Raw genomic sequence first — 14,131 nt, forward strand, 5'->3', positions numbered from 1 at the left:
GTTTCGACGATTCAAATGCTCCCTCTCTTACATATGCAAATTGCAATCCATTTCTTCATAATCGATCCCAAATTAAGATAAGCTACCCACCATCATTTGAAGGGTAAACTTCGCTTTCGATAAGGTACTTTCCCGTGTACTCTTTCCGAAGCTTTCGGTAGATAAAAGCAAAGTATTGTTCATTGTTACATATACTTCACGTATGGATGACTTGGTTAAAATTTCAAGTAATTTGTTTAAGGGATTTTTGTCTTGTTGGGATGAATTAGTTGAACCGAATTATCCTTTATCTTTGATTGGAACTATGATGTTTGTCAGCAGGAAATTGATGGAGGTAGAATTTTCTTTTTCTTTTCCGATCCTTTTTTGAAAATTTGAATTCACATTTTTATTTCCCTTTTATTCTCTTGCGGCTTTTGCAATTGTTGCAAATAGTTTTATGTTTTACTATATGGGTTGTCATTTGATGTTCTTTAATGTCTTCTGATAGTTTTAGATGCCCAGCACTTGCCCCTGTTTGTGATTCTTCTAGGATTCTCTTTCACCAATGTTGAGTCGCAGGAGCAATAGCTCTAGCTCATCTGATTTGGAGGAACTTCTGGAGATTGAGTCAAGATGTCGACAGGTATATTTTTCAATCTACTTGCTCAGAGTTTCTCTCTTGACATGGGCTTGGAAGTAAAAATAACTAGAAGTGATTGCTGCAAGATATCCTTCTAGTGGCCCGTATAAAAAGTTAATTTTCCCAAGTATTATGTGTCCTGTATATTTGGACAAATTTGATGGGTTCTTTTCTATCTCCTTTAATACATATGTATGTATATATATTTAAATCTGTATCATTTTTACTTATGCAGCTCAAGAAAGAAAAGGACACACTAATAGGTTCACGGCCACAAAGCTTTGAACTGATAAGGGTAAGTTCCACGTTAAATGTTCTTCCCCCGTTTACTGTGCAGAATGTGATGTTTAGTCTTCAATATGCTTTATGTTTTTTCAGCTCGTAAGCAGCTCTTTGGATGCCAAGATTGTTTTATATTTTCACTTTATGTCGCTTTTGCATGGTTACTCACTTTACCTAAAATGAGCGCTTGATATGTAATGTAGACATTTCGATTATCATTCAGATGAACTTTATTATTTTTTACTTTTGTCTGATGCAGCGGCTGGAACTACATGCGAACTCTTTATCAGAAGCACGCAAGGAAGACAAGCTACGCATTGAACAATTGGAGAAGGAGTTGACAAACTGCACTCAGGAAATAGGTACAGGAAGTTGTGTAATGTAGCGTGTTTGAGATCACTTCTAAACTTGACTCTTGTGAATGAACATTTGAGGAACCGTTGAAATCATTATAGGCTAAATTGAGAAGTTTATTTTATCGATGAACTTATTGAAATGAACTTTTATTTATAATAGTTGAATATATAAAGACTACTGTATTATTTATTAAAGATGTTATGCATAAATATATAACAGAAAACTAGCAAATCCGTTCAACGGAAGTTATCCAAATGACTATATTTCCTTAATTTTAGAACTATGGTGGTCGGTCAACATGAAAATATGAATTCTTTTTAGCACTAAAATCTTCTTTTCTAACCCATTATTTGTTGAAAAGTGCATAAGAGTTACGGGTGTGATTTATTATATTTATTATAGTGTGCAGAAAGATTTTGGAAGAGTTATTCTCTTCTCCTAGGATTTTGGGGTTTAGGACCCATCCTTTTCTTCCCCTTTGATCATTTCTTTTAATACCCCTAAAGTTTTAGCAATATTTAGTTATCAAATTATTTGTTCTTTTAATTAGTATTTAGTTTGGAAGCATTTCTTAATGTCAATAATATTTTCTGCTTTAATAGCTGACATGTTGAATATTACTGATTTTAGAATTATGAACGATTTTAAAACAATGATGATTGTTGAATTTCTGGCATGTTCGATGTATGTGGCAGCGTGCTATCCTCCATTCTTGACGTCATAATCTTATGAATCTTTTTTGACTTAGTTCAACAACAACATTCATCACAGATCACCTGCAGGATCAACTATGTACAAGGAACGCAGAATTAAACTACCTTGTAGAACACGTTGAGAACCTTGAATTCAAATTAGTTCATATGGAGCGTTTGCAAGAAAAGGCTGTCAAGTTAGAGGATGAGGTGAAGCGTTCGAACTCAGAGTGCCTCTTCTTGAAGCAGAAACTAGTTGACAAGGAAAAGGAGCTACAAGAATCACATTCCAATATAGAAAAACTCGAGGAGTCGATTTCATCTATGACATTGGAGTCTCAATGTGAAATTGAGAGTATGAAATTGGATATGGCGGCCATGGAGCAGTGTTACTTGGAAAATAAGAAAGTCCAGGAAGAAGCTCTTCATCTAAATGATAAAATGGATAGATTGATTGGGGAGCTTCAGAATGCACAGAAAAATGCTGAGTCTCTGGAGAAGGAAAATGAGAAACTTCAAAGAGAGCTGGATATATCGACAAGAAATGCCTCCACATTTTGTCGAAGGATTGAGGAATTGATTGAAAACAAGGAGAGATCACGAAATACTCTGTGTTTCTCGAATGACGGAGATAGCGAGTTAGCACCACTACTTGATATTAGGTACTTGTGATATAAATTTAAAAATCTATGGTCTCTGCGTCTGCATTTTCATTACTTGAGACTTCATTCTGCACCATATTTGTTGGTTAATAAGTCTCTTTTCACCACAAATCTCTATGGTTATTGTGAAGTTTCCTTTTAAAAGATTCGCCTTTGCAGATTCTAATATTTAATAAAGGATCCAGATTTTATTTGTTGGCTACTAGTTGTTTTGAGTTGTCATGATTCTGATGAAGTTGCTTTTTGTCGGGGCCATCATATTTTTGTTTGCTTTCTACCTGCTTTCTTTCTTAGTTTTAAACAGTGACTCTTCTTGCCAGTGAAGAACAAAATCTGGATTTGTGTTTTGTATATCTGGTCCTAGAGAATCGATTAGTACACTTTTGAAACATTTCAAAAGTGGATGCAAGTTCTTGGTCCATTACTGACAATTATTATATTTGGTCCCAGAGAATCCATTAGTACACTTCTGAAACATTTCAAAAGTGAATGCAAATTCTTGGTCCATTACTGACACATATTAATTTTATGTGCAGTTGTGGCGAAAACTCAGGCCATCGTCTTCCGAAGTTAGCAGGTGCACCATTTGCAGATGAAAATTCAGAAGTCAAAATGGATGTGATGGCAAAGCAGATACAAGATTATGAACTTCTTGTAAAGCAACTCAAGGTATGATGCATATTAGCAACGCCATTGTCTCTGATATCTAACAGACTAATGCAAGATACTCAATGAAGCTCCCTTCGGTTTTTCTTAATTTTAACCTGCGTATAGAAACCAATTAGTTGAGTTAGTTGGTCTTCTTTTTTTCTATGCAATAGGATTCTTTTTGTTTGAAGCCTCCAGGTTTTAACATTCTAGTGGTTGACAGGAGGAGCTAAGAGAGGAGAAGTTGAAAGCAAAAGAAGAAGCAGAGGACCTTGCTCAAGAAATGGCTGAGCTAAGGTACCAGATTACTGGTTTGCTTGAAGAAGAGTGCAAGCGCCGGGCTTGCATTGAACAGGCATCTTTACAGAGAATTGCCCAGTTAGAGGCACAGGTATTATGCCTGGGTTTGAAATCTTATATCCCGTTTGAGGCATCATATCTAATTATTTTTTCTATTGATTACTACTTTTCAGGTTTTAAAAGAAAAACAAAGTAGGTCATTTTCTGTTGCTAGACGTATGTACGAAATATAGTAGTTGGGAGTATGAATTAAAAGCTGCTCGAGGAAGAGTGTCGATCAAAGGTTTACATTCCTTTCCTATTTCTTCGATATTGAGAATTATCTTGACCATTGAGTTGGTTTTGGTACGAGTATTGTGCTCATAAGAAATTAGCACTAACAAATGGGAATGAAAATGCTATCTTTTTCTTTTCGTTTAAGAAAAGTTAAACCAAAGAAACGTAGATTTATTGAAAGTATGAGGACTGAATATAGCATTTGAAAGTTATATTTTAATCTTATATTAATTAATACTGGCTAAGGATAGATCAATTCTTTTCATCTACCTCTTTCTCATCCGTTTGCTCATACTCCATCCTTTTAAATGAAGCAGCTTACTTCTTTGGTACTGGACTGGTGAATTTGACTGCAAAAACCAGTGGCTCCTATATTTTCCTCTTTGTTTTCCCAGATGATGTCGTGTCGATTTGACCAAATGAAAAACTTCGCAACCGCAACTTTGTCCCAACTACTCAACCAATTCAGCTTCTTACAGAGAAAACACGCATGCTTGTGTAGAAAACGATACAGAAAGATAGTAGGTTCCATGAATAGAGTTGGCTATAGGTTGTTCAGCAAGCTGCCATCAGAAATATAAAGTAGATGTGCTTTGCACAGTTCTTCCTAGCAGCTCTGGTTTTGAATCTGCGCTTTCTGGAGAGTATATGATTTGAACTTAGTGTGTATTAACAGAGTGTTGGTTTGGTTTGTCATAATTTGGTCACTGTTGTAAATATTATGCATTTGTAATGTGGGAAGTTTTGTTTGCAACCATTCCATGTTTTACTTCACTTATCTACTGCTACTCATCTTGTTCTGCAAAACGAACTCACAGGGCCTAACAACGTGGGGTAACTGGTGGTGAGTCTGGTGAGTAACCTTGCTGGGCTGTTGGGAGCTGTGTAATGTGTTGGATGAAACAGAGTGAAATGAATGGATTATTCAGTTCAGAATTTACTTAGATATTTGATGTAAAATGTGTTAAAAAGTATTTTTTTTTCTTCAAAGAAATGAAGTATTTTTTTTTTTTCTTCAAAGAAATGGAGGCAAATTGTTTGGATGATGAAAGTTGTAATAACTCAAATCACGTTTAGCAAATATTTTCTTTTTGGTTTCTTCTGAAGTTTTTAAAATGCTTATTTTAGGGAGAAGTTTTCACATCCTCTAAATAATGTTTTGTTCTCTTCGTGGAATCTCACAATCCACCCTCTTTATTGTTCCCTTCTCTAATCGATGTGGTACCTCTCAATCCATCCCCTTCGGGACCCAGCATTCTTGTGGCACACCGCCTTGTGTCTACTCCCTTCGGGGCTTGGCTCAACCTCCTCATTGGCACATCCTCCAATGACTCTGATACCATTTATAACAGTCTAAGCCCACCGCTAACAGATATCATCCTCTTATTGTGAGATCTCACATCAATTGGAGAGGAGAACGACTCTAATACATTTTGTAAAAGCCCAAACCCCTCGCTAGTAGATATTGTTCTCTTTGGGCTATTGTACCGCTAGCAGATATTGTCCTTATTGAGCTATTGTACCTCTGACAGATATTGTCCTCGGGGAGGAGAAACGCAACATTCTTTTATAAGGGTGTGGAAACCTAAAGGACAATATCTATCTTAGGCCTGAGCTGTATAATTTAAGATATATATTATACCAGTAATAATTACAAATAATCATATAATAATGAGCAATATTACAATATTCATGAAACCATCTTTTGACCAAATCCATCGACACTATTTGGTCCTTTTTTCCCCCAAATGTCAACCTTTCTTTGCGATGAAAAGCATTTGTCGAAGAAAAACTCCACCCCATGTGAACTTTGATTTTTTAGTTTATAAATTTGAACTGTAACTTTGTTTATAAAGAAAAATTCTACTCCATGGTAATCGCTGCGCAAGGTTTTCACATTTGGAGCTCGCAAGACACAGAAGGCAGGTTCCTCGAAAGCTCATTAGAGCGGTTAGAGAGGTAAACCAAAGTCTTTGCCGTTCAACTTCTTCCTGCTAATTTCCTCTTTCAAGAATTTTCTGCTACGCGGTTACCTTAAAATTGATTTTCTCCTTGCCCAATTCTTCTATTCAGAATCAACTCATCTCTCTCTGTCCTGCCCTTCAAAATCTGGAATTGGGTTCTGTTTTTCCTTTTCTTCCAGTTTTGTGATTCTGTTTCTGGATTCCTCAAATTACTTCTGTTCTTGTTGTTCGTGGAATACTCGAGGTACTCGAGTTTTACTTTCACTTTTTGTATCTGGGTTTTGATCATCAACTTCCTTATTCGTTGCCTTTACATGATCTTGTTAATTTGCTTGTTGTCCTCTTTAGTTCTTGATCGTGCTACAAGCTCTTCTGTTCTCACATCCATCTTGTGCTTAATCCAATCTGATTGAAGTTGTTTAAACAGGAATCTAAATTTCATAGACCTTTAACTGAATTGAATGTTCTATCGGTTTTCCCTCATAACTTTTAACCTGTTCAATTACTTTGTTCTTTCTAGTTCCTGGGAAAATGTTTGGTTCGAGGAAGGCACATTTGAAGATAGGGAGACATAGTTCTACTCCAAACCCTTTTGAGTCTGATGATGGTTTTAAAGCGAAGCAGAATCTGGTTACCTCGCAAAGGACTACCTCGGACCCTTCGTTAGTGAAAGAGAGCTTTAGTTCCAATCCTTTTGATGATGATCATGGACATGCTCCCTCTTCTTCAAGCTCACTAACTTGGTCAGAAAGAAACAAGTACAAGAACGATTTTCGGGATTCGGGAGGGTTGGAAAACCAATCTGTTCAGGAGCTGGAGAATTATGCTACTTATAAGGCTGAGGAGACAACAAAAGCAGTGAATGGCTGTCTAAAGATTGCTGAAGAGATAAGGGAGGATGCTACCCAAACTTTGGTTGCCTTGCATCAGCAGGGTGAGCAAATTACAAGGACTCATATGGTTGCTGCTGACATCGATTATGATCTCAGTCGGGTATGTTCGTTTTGAAATGCAAACAATTCGATCTTGGTGTTTCATGGCCTTGAAATTACTAGCACTAACTCTGCCTGTATAAGTCTAAGCACTATCATTTTCTTATTTTCTAAGTGAAAGTCTTTTCATGAATGCATTATCAGGGAGAGAAACTTCTGGGAAATCTAGGGGGGATTTTCTCTAAGACTTGGAAGCCAAAGAAAACTCGACCAATATCCGGGCCTATTGTGAACTCTGGTTAGCTTCTTTCTTTCTACAATCACTAAGACTCTTCTTGTGACATCTCACAACAGTTTGGGAGGAGAACGAAGCATTCTTTATATGGGTGAAAACCTCTCCCTAACAAACGCGTTTTAAAAACTTTGAAAGAAAGCCCGAAAGAAAAAATCCAAAGAGGACAACAATCGTTGAACTTCTGTGCAACTGATATGTTTGTGCATGTCCTACAGATGATTTGGTAAGAAGGAAGGGTAGCCACTTGGAGCAGAAGGAAAAGTTAGGATTGACTCATCACAAGGGACGGACCAATACAAAAGCTGCATTTGCTGAACCTACCAATGCAATTCAAAAAGTTGAGGTTTGTATTTGCTATCTGTAAATCATTACTGCACAAATGTGTACCATGATAAAAATATATCCATGGTTTCCAAAATGCAGTATCATTCACCTTACATAAGCTTTGTGTTTCATAATCATACATCACACAGGTAGAAAAGGTGAAGCAAGATGATGCACTATCTGACATGAGCAATATCTTGGAAGAGCTCAAGGAAATGGCTGTTGACATGGGTTGTGAAATTGACAAGTTAGTTTCTATCTTCTGTATTCCAGAAAAACTTGTGTGCCGATTCTTGCAAGTGAAAGACAAAGAGACTAGGTGTACCTTAGAAATTGAGATGACTTTGGTGCTTTTTACAGGCAGATTGTTGCTCTGGATCATGCTTCAGTTGATGTCGAGGTGCTTGGTGACCGAGTTAAAGATGCTAGCCGACGGGGTCGTCGTCTCCTTGGAAAATAGAGTTCAAAGCTCTCACATTCATGATTACCCATCTCTTGATTACTCCATTTTCCTGGTTTTGCATTCTTTTTGCTTCCAGAAAGAGATGTTCAGACCCTTTTCTTTTACGAGATCACTGGTCGTAGATCCATGCTTTGTTCACCTCGAGCAATGTATACAAACACATTTGAACAATTCCATTTCAAACAATTATTTGGGCATTTCAATAGAACCATGCATTTTCAAACATGGGATCTTTGAACGATCCGATTGATGATGGGTCCAAAATGATGAACAAAGATTGAATGATGCTCTCTTTAGAAACAACTGCCTACACGCTTCTGTCAGACTGAAATGTAAAGTTTTTCCTAATATAATCTAAGCAAATAAGTGTTCTCCATACTCAATGAGATGCAAACAAGTCAAATAAGTTGCCAGAGATTTGTAAACTCAAATTCTAGCATAGGGTACCGAAAATATTAGCATGCCAGCTGAATCATGAACGTCTTTGCCAGACATCGGTTTCAAGATGCAAGCAACTCTCTAAGCAATCTATTTTTCATAGTTGCGTTCACATCCCAAATTAGAAACCTAGTTCGTACTGGTCTTGTCTGGTAATCTTTGATATTCAAACGGAATTCATCATCTTCAGAAGCACAAAAATTAGAAAACCTAGAAAAGAAAATTCATAAATCCATCATAGTATGATTCAGGCTTGATAAATTCGAAACGAAAGTCCCTAATTTCCTTGCTAAACATAGATTGCCGAAATAAGCTCGTAAAGAAAACTCCTGAAAAGGATGTGAAAAACTTGGCTCATTGTTGATAACAACAGTACGCCAATTTACAGTTCAATTCTCACCAAAAAAAAAATCTCAAAAACAACAAAAACATAGAAACACAAAAAACCTACCAGAAAGCGCCATGAGACACAGGATGAAAAAAGAAAAATAGAAATCAGAAGTTGACATCCATGATACTCTTGACCTTAGGCGCGTAAAGAGAGTAAACAAGAGCCTGCCGCTTCGCAACCTCGAGCTGAGCTTTTCCGCCAGCGTATACGGAGGAGATGGATGAAGGGTCAGAGAGGCTCTGATTTTCTCGGAAGGCATCAATGGTGCGGCGTTTGGTGTATTCTCTGATGTTGTAATCGGGGAATTGACGCGCCGTGCGAAGAAGGGAACGGAAGAGCGTGAGGATTTCAGACCTCGATGGAGCCGCCATCTATGGAGGGTGAAGAGACGACGGATAGAGAAGAAATGAATCAAACTGATAAAAATGCCGAAGCTTCTGGTTTTGTTGGGTTTGGTTCCTAATACTTCGGTTAAATTGTAAAAAAAATAAAAATAAATAATAATAATAATAATAATAATAATAAAATAATAAATAAATAAATAAATAAATATATATATATATATATATATATATATATATATATATATATTAAACAAAGATTTCCCAAAATAATGAACTGAAATTACATAAATTATTCGTATCAAATAAAAATTTAAAATGAATGGTTGGTTATAATTATATATTATTTTAAAAAAATATTATTACACAAAAAAGTATAGAATTAAAAAATATTGAAATACTTAACCCTATTAAACCCTGTTTCTCATTAACGAAGTAATTTAATTCTTTTTTTTCTTTTTTAATTTATCACCTAAAATTTTAGGGGTTCTGTTTAATCCAAATATATATATATATATAAATGAGAATAAACAAAACATTTAAAAGCTGAATAAAAATAAAATAAATATCAAATTTAAGATTAAAAAAATATCCGATAAAATTTACTATTTTCATAAATTAAGTAAATGAAAATATAATTAGTAAATATGAGTAGGGGCCCTAACCCAGCCCAAAATCGAGCAGGGGACAATAAGAAGAGGCTAAGAAAGATTCGATCTAACTCAGAGAGATGACTTGAGATTTCTACGAGAACAGGTAATAGCCCGATTAATTTTCCGCCTCCAATAACAAAGGAAGGGATTGGGATTGGGAGTGGCACACAAATTATGCATAACTTACAGATTGACAATACAAACTTGAAAACTGTGCAACAGAGAAGAAGAAAAAGGAGGCCTTGACTGATCATTTGCAAGTTGGAGCTTCAAAATTAGGGAACACTATGAAAGCAATTGACAATGGAGCTATGAGTATTGGAGAATTCACATCAACAAGAACAGGGTTGAGTTGTGGAATGCTTCCATCTTCAGTGAGCTCTAATGGGACACCATTTAGAATCATGGTTTGGCTTTGAAGGTAACCATCTTTTGGTGTCAAGTGATACTCCTCTCTTGATATGGACAAATCTGATGCCTTGTTTCCAACCCAACTTACTGTTCTCTTAATACCTTGCATGAAAGAGCTTCTTTTGTATATCTTTCTCACCTCGACAGTCAACGTGTTCCGAACGCTGACTACAAAGCGTGTCTGATTGCTTAAGTTGATGAACAATGCAGTTATACCAGCCTGCAACAAGTTGATATCAACCATGACTTACAATCGAGATAGGAACACACCACGTAGAGAGCGACGCCTATTTAAGTTTATCTATCTTAAGACAGATCTAGAAGAGACCACGACGTTTCATGCACAGATTTTCATGTTAATCTCTAGCTATGATTCCAAACAAATGGGAGATAAGAGAAAAGTAGTGAAGTCTAACCCTTTCTTTTGAGCAATGAGCATAAGAGCGCAAGAAGGGAGATGCATCACTATTGACAGCAAGAACACCAGTACCCATAAGCCGATGCCATAGAAGTGCACTATTCATTAAAACAAGATTGTTTCAGGGTCAGACCAGGCTTTGAAAAACAAAAGAGAAGATCTCGATTTCTATATATTCTTGCCTGTAAAAATCAGGATTCGGTACGAACGTGCCGGTGCTTAGAAGACCATAATTTCCACCAATTAATGATTGTCTACAGTAGACTTTCGTTCGGTACTTGGCTGCCATACCCAACTGATCTAGGTACCTACGTGACGAATCAAGTGACTCGTTTTTCAGGAAAACAAAATCAGAAGTTGGAAAAACTAGTTGATACCGAAAATTACCAAAAGCTGTTGATAAATCTGTTCGATACATCACGGCCACCGCTGTTGTAGGCGCCTCCAGATTCCCCAACCCAGGCAGAAGCCCATGGACCATATGTTTTGATGGTTTGATCAAGTTTACTGAATGTTTCTGATACTCTGCTGAGGTGTAGGGGATCCAATATCTTTTTCGCTAGATTGGGATCAACTCCTAAAGTGCAGAGAACAAGATACGAAACGAGACGAAACGAAACAAAGAAATTCATGAGTTCAGAAAGCATGTTGTAATCAGGATTCAGGTTTTGAAAATACTTAAACAAAGCTCGTTAACTTTCCAACGGGTAACACAAAAAAGTTGAGTATTATAAAATTTTATAGCTACATCATCAAGAAGCTAATCCTTTATCATAAGATAAGTATAATTAAAAAGAGAGAAAAGAAAAGTAAACTAAAAGTTGGTATCATATTAGCACACCTGGACCCAAGTTATACAGATGATGTGTGACGACATTGACTACATTTGATCCCGAAACCTGGAGAAGTTTTGCATACCAATTCTGCTCATAGAATCCTCCCGGTGCTATAAGTGATGGTTTTGAGCTGGAATCACGGTACAGCTCGTCGATGATGCTCCTGAGTTGGATCAGGTCTTTTCCGTACTGTTCAGCAGCAACACTAGCGCCTACACCGCTACCACTCAGTTCATTACCTTCAATGGCAAGAAGTTAGTAAAGTTAGCTTGGAGTAACAAACTTCATAAAAACAGTGTAGACAGTCGACAGCATATACCAAATTCCCACGAATCGATCGCATATCCCTTAGAAATGGTGTATTTCATAAAATCACGAGCATTACTCGAGTCCCAATTTCCTCCCCACTGAATTTTACCGATCTTGTGCCTCCCATGAAGCGCATTCAAGCCAAACGTCACAATGGCTCTGAAATAATAAGATATTAGCAAACAGCAAGACGCAAAAGCACATAATCAAACAATTCCGCTATATATAAAACATTTGTACGATATCATTTCATCTATGCATTAAGAAAGTAACTCCGCTGTAAGCATACGATTCCGCGAAGTAGTAAGTGATTGAGAAGGACATTTAACTTTGATCGAAACAATTTAAACGAACAGGTAAGGAACATAAGGATGCAAAATGAAACAAACCTTACCCTGTCCTGGTGAATAAATGGTTTAGTTCATCCCACCTATTCATGTGTAAACATCCTTTAGAAAAACCAAATAACCCGGAGCTTATCTTTTGAAATGGATGGCACGGGACTTTCAAGCTTCCGACATCATACAATACCTGGTCTTGTAAAGAGCCGCCTATTCTTATCCTTAAATTGTGGAAAGCTGCTTTCCAGAAGAGTAATAAGATCAGTACTATTTGAAGCAAGAAATAATCAATAGTGTCCAGTTCAAAGATCAGACACAAACCTTGAATTGCCTTGGCAAAAAGAGGATGAGATAGGTTCTGCATAAGAAAATCGAAACGTCATTTACCGAAAATCGAAATCCAACAAATATGCTGAAGTAGCACAATGTTCTTCGACAATTCATACCAAATTGATGACCGACGAGTACCCCCATGAACAGTGGTTGTAATCACACTTATCATGAGGCCACCAATCAATGGTAGCACAGATGAAATTATAGTCAGTTTCTGCAACTTTTTCATTAGCATTGATCACAATTCTAGCATGTTCTATGTCTTGAGCCCAAATAGCAGATACAGAAACTACAAAGAAAAGCAAGGAGAATCTGATATCCATTGTTCGGGTAATCGATACAGTCCCTCACCAGCTCAACAAATCATTGTCGACTGAAAAGAACAGAAAACAGATATGAACATCTAAACTTCGAAAAATTAGTCCAAAAAAGAAGCAGAAATCTCATAGTTCAGGCTATCAAGAAACTGAGAGAGTCATTTTGACCAAACACAAGCACTGATTAAGGACCATTAAAGAAATCATATGTTTATCCAGAATGTTATGCTCTTAATAATACAGAATTTTCGGGTTTTCCTAGGAATGCGCTCACTTATTTCCACACCACCAGGATTTTCCAAACAATTACAGGAAAAACAAACAAGCAATGCCTTTGTATTTGCTACACTAAACGTACAACAATACAAACTAATCTTAATGCTCACATTTCCAGATCCCATTTGATAAAAATCATTGACGAAAAGAAAATCCTAAGGAATCCAGAAAAAAAAAACACCAAAAGAGATAGAAACCCACCTCAATTTCGAAACATTTCGTCAATAATGCAAGAAAATGAAACGGAGATGACCTCTGAAGCCGATTGCCACGGCCTGACGTCAAGAATTTTTAGCCAAACCACCAGACTTTTCTATTCCTATCTTGGACTTTAGACGACTCCACAGCTAGGAAAACCAAGTTGCACGTAATGGGTCAGCCTTTGATATAGCTGTCCGGGCAAAAAGTTCCAATATAAATAAGTAAACAATCAAACTAAACACAAATTTCTAAAGGGTATGTGTGCAAAACGACGAACACTAAAAAATGGGTATCTATTTAGTCAAAAACCAGTCACAGGCTCACAACTATAGTTATTTAATAGTAATATAACACGATTCCAGAATGTTTTGATGAAATGGATTAGAAGAAAAGTAAACATTCAAAGTAAAGGGAAAGAACATTCACCAAATCCTTGCGTTTCTGAGACGTTCTTGATCTTCGAGAGTGTTGACGATGGGTTTTCGGTAAGAGATTACGATCGGTGGGTGATGGGTCTTATCTTATGGGGGTATTAAACGCAATCCGTGATGGTTCGCGCTTGAACGGTCGCTCTCAAAGAGTGATTACCCACCGAAAGAAAGCAAATAAGTATCATCCCTCGATCTCAAATAAAACCAGAGATTTCCATTTCCCACTACTTTTTCTTCTACTTTCTACTAGTTTATACTGAATCTCCAAGATATTATACGATTATGGAGTATGAATCTGATTTGCTCATTCCTACCCCCAAATAATTTTCGACATAGATGTTGAATTATTAGCCTTCTTTTCAAGTAACGGCAACAAAATTCGTGACCCATGTTCATGAACTTGTTCTTTAACTCTAAGAATCATAGCTTTTGTAAATTGATTCATATGAGGTAGTCTCTATCAGAAGGATTTTTCTTAATGGCAAGCGTTCCTTGCAAGGGAAGAATGCATTTATCATTAATGAGTTGTAAAAGAGGGTAGAGAGAAGGAAAGGGAGATTTTAAAATAAATAAATAAAACCATTAAATTACAAAATTATTCCAATAAAACTTTGGGTC

General features: G+C 36.6%; 4 protein-coding genes across 15 annotated transcripts; 2 read left to right on the plus strand and 2 right to left on the minus strand.

Moving 5' to 3' along the window:
- The first annotated feature begins 34 nt into the window (after positions 1-34).
- Positions 35-4,785, plus strand: LOC111787561 (uncharacterized). Of its 9 annotated transcripts, none has more exons than XR_015419820.1 (9): positions 35-124; positions 491-625; positions 858-917; positions 1,164-1,266; positions 2,033-2,615; positions 3,152-3,284; positions 3,487-3,654; positions 3,737-3,846; positions 4,157-4,785. XR_015419820.1 is itself a non-coding variant. In XM_087121239.1 (7 exons), the coding sequence occupies exons 1-7, from the start codon at positions 548-550 to the stop codon at positions 3,794-3,796; spliced, it is 1,185 nt and encodes a 394-aa protein (XP_086977365.1). In that variant the 5' UTR covers positions 533-547; the 3' UTR covers positions 3,797-3,895. The 9 variants fall into 9 exon arrangements, 1 of the variants encoding a protein (XP_086977365.1); XR_015419822.1 differs by having other exon boundaries at positions 42-124; positions 497-625; XR_015419825.1 differs by having other exon boundaries at positions 46-124; positions 533-625.
- A 756-nt stretch (positions 4,786-5,541) lies between these two features.
- Positions 5,542-8,040, plus strand: LOC111787563 (SNAP25 homologous protein SNAP33). Of its 3 annotated transcripts, XM_023667573.2 has the most exons (7): positions 5,543-5,798; positions 5,913-6,047; positions 6,324-6,796; positions 6,940-7,033; positions 7,246-7,373; positions 7,504-7,601; positions 7,715-8,040. In XM_023667573.2, the coding sequence occupies exons 3-7, from the start codon at positions 6,335-6,337 to the stop codon at positions 7,812-7,814; spliced, it is 882 nt and encodes a 293-aa protein (XP_023523341.2). In that variant the 5' UTR covers positions 5,543-5,798; positions 5,913-6,047; positions 6,324-6,334; the 3' UTR covers positions 7,815-8,040. The 3 variants fall into 3 exon arrangements, with proteins under 3 accessions (XP_023523342.2, XP_023523341.2, XP_086977367.1); XM_023667574.2 differs by lacking the exon at positions 5,913-6,047 and having other exon boundaries at positions 5,542-5,798; XM_087121241.1 differs by lacking the exon at positions 5,543-5,798 and having other exon boundaries at positions 5,880-6,047.
- Positions 7,355-9,110, minus strand: LOC111787564 (uncharacterized). Its single transcript, XM_087121242.1, has 2 exons — positions 7,680-9,110; positions 7,355-7,573 (listed from the first exon to the last, which is right to left on the minus strand). Exon 1 carries the CDS (start codon positions 9,015-9,017, stop codon positions 8,751-8,753), a length of 267 nt encoding a protein of 88 aa, XP_086977368.1. The 5' UTR covers positions 9,018-9,110; the 3' UTR covers positions 7,355-7,573; positions 7,680-8,750.
- Positions 9,111-9,728: 618 nt separating this feature from the next.
- Positions 9,729-13,828, minus strand: LOC111787560 (heparanase-like protein 1). 2 transcript variants are annotated; one of them, XM_023667565.2, is made up of 11 exons: positions 13,509-13,826; positions 13,083-13,272; positions 12,402-12,661; positions 12,277-12,313; positions 12,009-12,192; positions 11,625-11,773; positions 11,311-11,544; positions 10,857-11,046; positions 10,652-10,777; positions 10,468-10,567; positions 9,729-10,271 (listed from the first exon to the last, which is right to left on the minus strand). In XM_023667565.2, exons 3-11 carry the CDS (start codon positions 12,609-12,611, stop codon positions 9,891-9,893), a joined length of 1,611 nt encoding a protein of 536 aa, XP_023523333.2. In that variant the 5' UTR covers positions 12,612-12,661; positions 13,083-13,272; positions 13,509-13,826; the 3' UTR covers positions 9,729-9,890. The 2 variants fall into 2 exon arrangements, with proteins under 2 accessions (XP_023523333.2, XP_023523334.2); XM_023667566.2 differs by lacking the exon at positions 13,083-13,272 and having other exon boundaries at positions 13,509-13,828.
- Positions 13,829-14,131: the final 303 nt, after the last annotated feature.

The sequence above is a fragment of the Cucurbita pepo genome, chromosome 2, assembly GCF_057944985.1.
Source record: "Cucurbita pepo subsp. pepo isolate OVF chromosome 2, ASM5794498v1, whole genome shotgun sequence".
NCBI lineage: Eukaryota > Viridiplantae > Streptophyta > Magnoliopsida > Cucurbitales > Cucurbitaceae > Cucurbita > Cucurbita pepo.